The 3,176-nt window shown below is 36.4% G+C and overlaps 1 protein-coding gene across 1 annotated transcript; it reads left to right on the top strand.

Annotated features, from left to right (window-relative positions):
- The first annotated feature begins 110 nt into the window (after positions 1 to 110).
- LOC110037928 (pentatricopeptide repeat-containing protein At4g16470-like) lies at positions 111 to 1,603 on the top strand. Its single transcript, XM_020742668.1, has one exon. The coding sequence runs from the start codon at positions 409 to 411 to the stop codon at positions 1,543 to 1,545; it is 1,137 nt and encodes a 378-aa protein (XP_020598327.1). The 5' UTR covers positions 111 to 408; the 3' UTR covers positions 1,546 to 1,603.
- The last annotated feature ends 1,573 nt before the right edge of the window (positions 1,604 to 3,176 follow it).

The raw sequence follows: 3,176 nt of genomic DNA, 5'->3' as shown, positions 1-3,176 counted from the left end.
TTGGCAAGCTTAGCCTTCCACTAGCTCCAATGCATTCTTTTGGCAAGCTTAGCCTTATATAAGAGAATGCAGATGTCTAAAAAGTTCCCCATATGGGTTTGTTTGTAACATTGAAGAAGTGCTTGATAGAATAAGCTCTTGGCCTTTCTGTATCTTCAAACTAAAACCATCAATATAATTCTTCATCTTCTATCTTTTTTTTTTTTCTAAAAAAATGAGTAATGCTGGGATAGATTTGTAATGTGGGGAGAACAAGTCAAAAATGGCTCTTTTATTCCGGCGAGCTCCGTAGAACTGCTCTACTCTCAGTAATGTTCACTTCTGCATCCAACTTCCGTTCTTCTTCATCGACCTGAATTCAGAAACCTCCCATGGAGTCATCACGCTCGCTCAAACCTTCTCAAAACCATGCACAAAACCTTAAGATCTCTCTGCCTCTCCGGAAGACTAAACGAAGCCGTCAAAACCCTCTTCTGCAGCGGCTCCCCGATCTCTCCTCCCACCTACTCTCTCCTCCTCCAGGAAAGCATTCACCGGCGAGAGTTTCTGCTCGGAAAAGCAATTCACTCCCACATCATAGCCACCGGATTCACCCCAACCAAATATCTCAACACCAAGCTTCTCATCCTCTATACAAAAGCCGGCGAATTGAAATCCGCCCACCACCTGTTCGATGAAATGCCTGATCCGAATCTCTTTGCATACAACGCAATGATCTCGGGCTTCGCGCACGAAGGCCTGGAGCGAGGAGGTCTTGAGCTATACTACTCGATGCGTGACAATGGAGTAGATCCTGATCCCTTCACCTTCTCATCAGTTTTCCATGCGTGTGCTGGACTGGCTGCTCTGGAGCACGGCAGGCGAGCTCATTGTCTAATGATCAAGAGGAAGGCGGTGGCCAATGTGGTAGTTGGCAGCGCTCTCGTGGATATGTACTTCAAGTGCAGCAGTTTGGATGATGCACGAAGGGTGTTTGACGAATTGCCTGACCGAAATGTGATTACTTGGACCTCTCTGATTTCGGGTTACGGACTCCACGGGAAAGTAAGAGAGGTGATTCAACTGTTTCATCAGATGGAAGAAGAAGGTTTCAGGCCAAATTCAGTTACATTTCTTTCTCTTCTCTCGGCCTGCAGCCATGGCGGTCTTATTGATTCCGGATGGAAGTATTTTGTTTCCATGATCGAAGATTACCGAGTCGCGCCGAAGAAGGAACATTACACGGTCATGGTCGATATGATGGGACGAGCGGGGAAGTTGTATGAGGCGTACGAATTCATACGTACCTCGCCTTGCGAATCGCATTCCACTGTTTGGGGAGCTTTGGTTGGAGCTTGCAGAATCCATGGGGATGTGGAGATGGTGAAGGTTGCAGCAAGCAGGTTTTTTGAGCTGATGCCGGAGAATGTCGGGAAGTATGTGGTGGTTTCTAATGCCTTTGCTGCTTCTGAGATGTGGGAGAAGGCTGCTGATGTTTGGGAGAGAATTGGGAGGTTGGGGATGAGGAAGGGGATTGCTTGGAGTTCTGTGGCTTCAGGTAAGTAGTGATCTTATTTTTTCGTTTGATATGGTTTTTAAGGAAAGGAATCATGATCATATTACATATAGACATACTACTTTAGTGCTTTAAACGATTGCATGAAAATGTGTATTTCACTTAAAAAAAAGTGATAATAGTGTTATTTTTTTAATGTGATAATAAAGATTTAAGTTCTATGTTTGTAAATATGAAAATGGGAGATTTACATACCTACCCACTTAATTGTTTAAAGATTGCATGCTTAAATCATTTAGGTTTTGGACATATTCATATGAATTATGTGAAATGAACTTTGTATGAAGACTTAATTGTGTAGAGACTTATTTTGGAAAGGACTTTCAAGTAGGGGTGTTACTGGGCCAAACCGATTCATGTGTTGGCTAGATAAGTGAGAGTTGAGTTTGATGAGCTATCAAGTGAAGTTTGAACTTAAAATAGACCTGACTCGAACTCGATAGCTCCTGAACTAGCTTGCTTATATAAAATATATATATATATATATATATATATACACACTCAAAATTTTTTAAAATTCAAAACTTTATTTATAAATTATTAATATTTAAAAATGTATATTTTCTATTTTATATCAAATATTTTCTTATCATATATTTTTAAATTGCTCAATTTATTTATCATTTTATTATAATATTAACTGAATTAATATTATCTTTTCTCTTTTTAATATAAAATAATCGGTTCTAACTCATAGACTTAAGCTGGAGCATAAATTTGAACTTGATCAACTAATTAAGTTTAACCTCAAACTGAGGGCTGCTCGAGCTCCAATCATTAACACCCTCTACTTTCTAGACTGTACAAATAATTTTTATTTTGGAGAAAACTCCATTGAATTTTATAATAAATTATAAAATTTCATAATATTATCCGTTCTAAACACGTGAAATTTTATATTTTAAAATCATAAAAAATTAAGAGAAAATTATTTTTAATATTTGTCAAAAATATGAATTTAAAAAGAGCTTAGATGCTATATACATGTAATATTAAATTTCCTAAAAATTAATTTAAATTTCAACAGAAAACTTCATAAAGTTCAAAATATATAAATTTTACATGACAAAAAAATAAAAATTTGATGAAGGTTTAATTATCATATGTTCATGAACTATACAATACAATAATATATATATATATATATATGTATTTCAAAAGAATGGCCGAAGATAATTATACGAACCCCCTCAAGGAGATTCGAACGAATGACCTGAGGGTACTTACGACCTTCAAAGAGACTGCTCTAACAGGTCAAAACTGAGGGGACTTACAATCTTGAAAGTGTTATATGTATAAATACATAAGAATTATATGATATACATGTAAATAACTCAAGATGCTAATGCCCATAAACTTTATGTATGTGCATTGTCTTGGTTGATTGTGTTATTCATTACAATTTTAAATAGAATTATTATTAGAGTATCATGACTTTGGGCCTCAGTGAGGCAGCATTTTACCAGTGTTTTACCGTGTAACTCAAATTCAATCAAATCGGCCCAATTCTAAATTCATCCCAAATGATCGAAGGTGTGAACTTCAAATTCATTCATATGTTACATTCTATCTGTAATTTTTCATACCAAACTCATAATTTCCTGAAATTCTGGTAAAAAAA

Source organism: Phalaenopsis equestris, unplaced genomic scaffold (genome assembly GCF_001263595.1).
Source record: "Phalaenopsis equestris unplaced genomic scaffold, ASM126359v1 Scaffold227202, whole genome shotgun sequence".
Lineage (NCBI taxonomy): Eukaryota > Viridiplantae > Streptophyta > Magnoliopsida > Asparagales > Orchidaceae > Phalaenopsis > Phalaenopsis equestris.
This window is presented reverse-complemented; position numbering and strand designations above follow the sequence as displayed.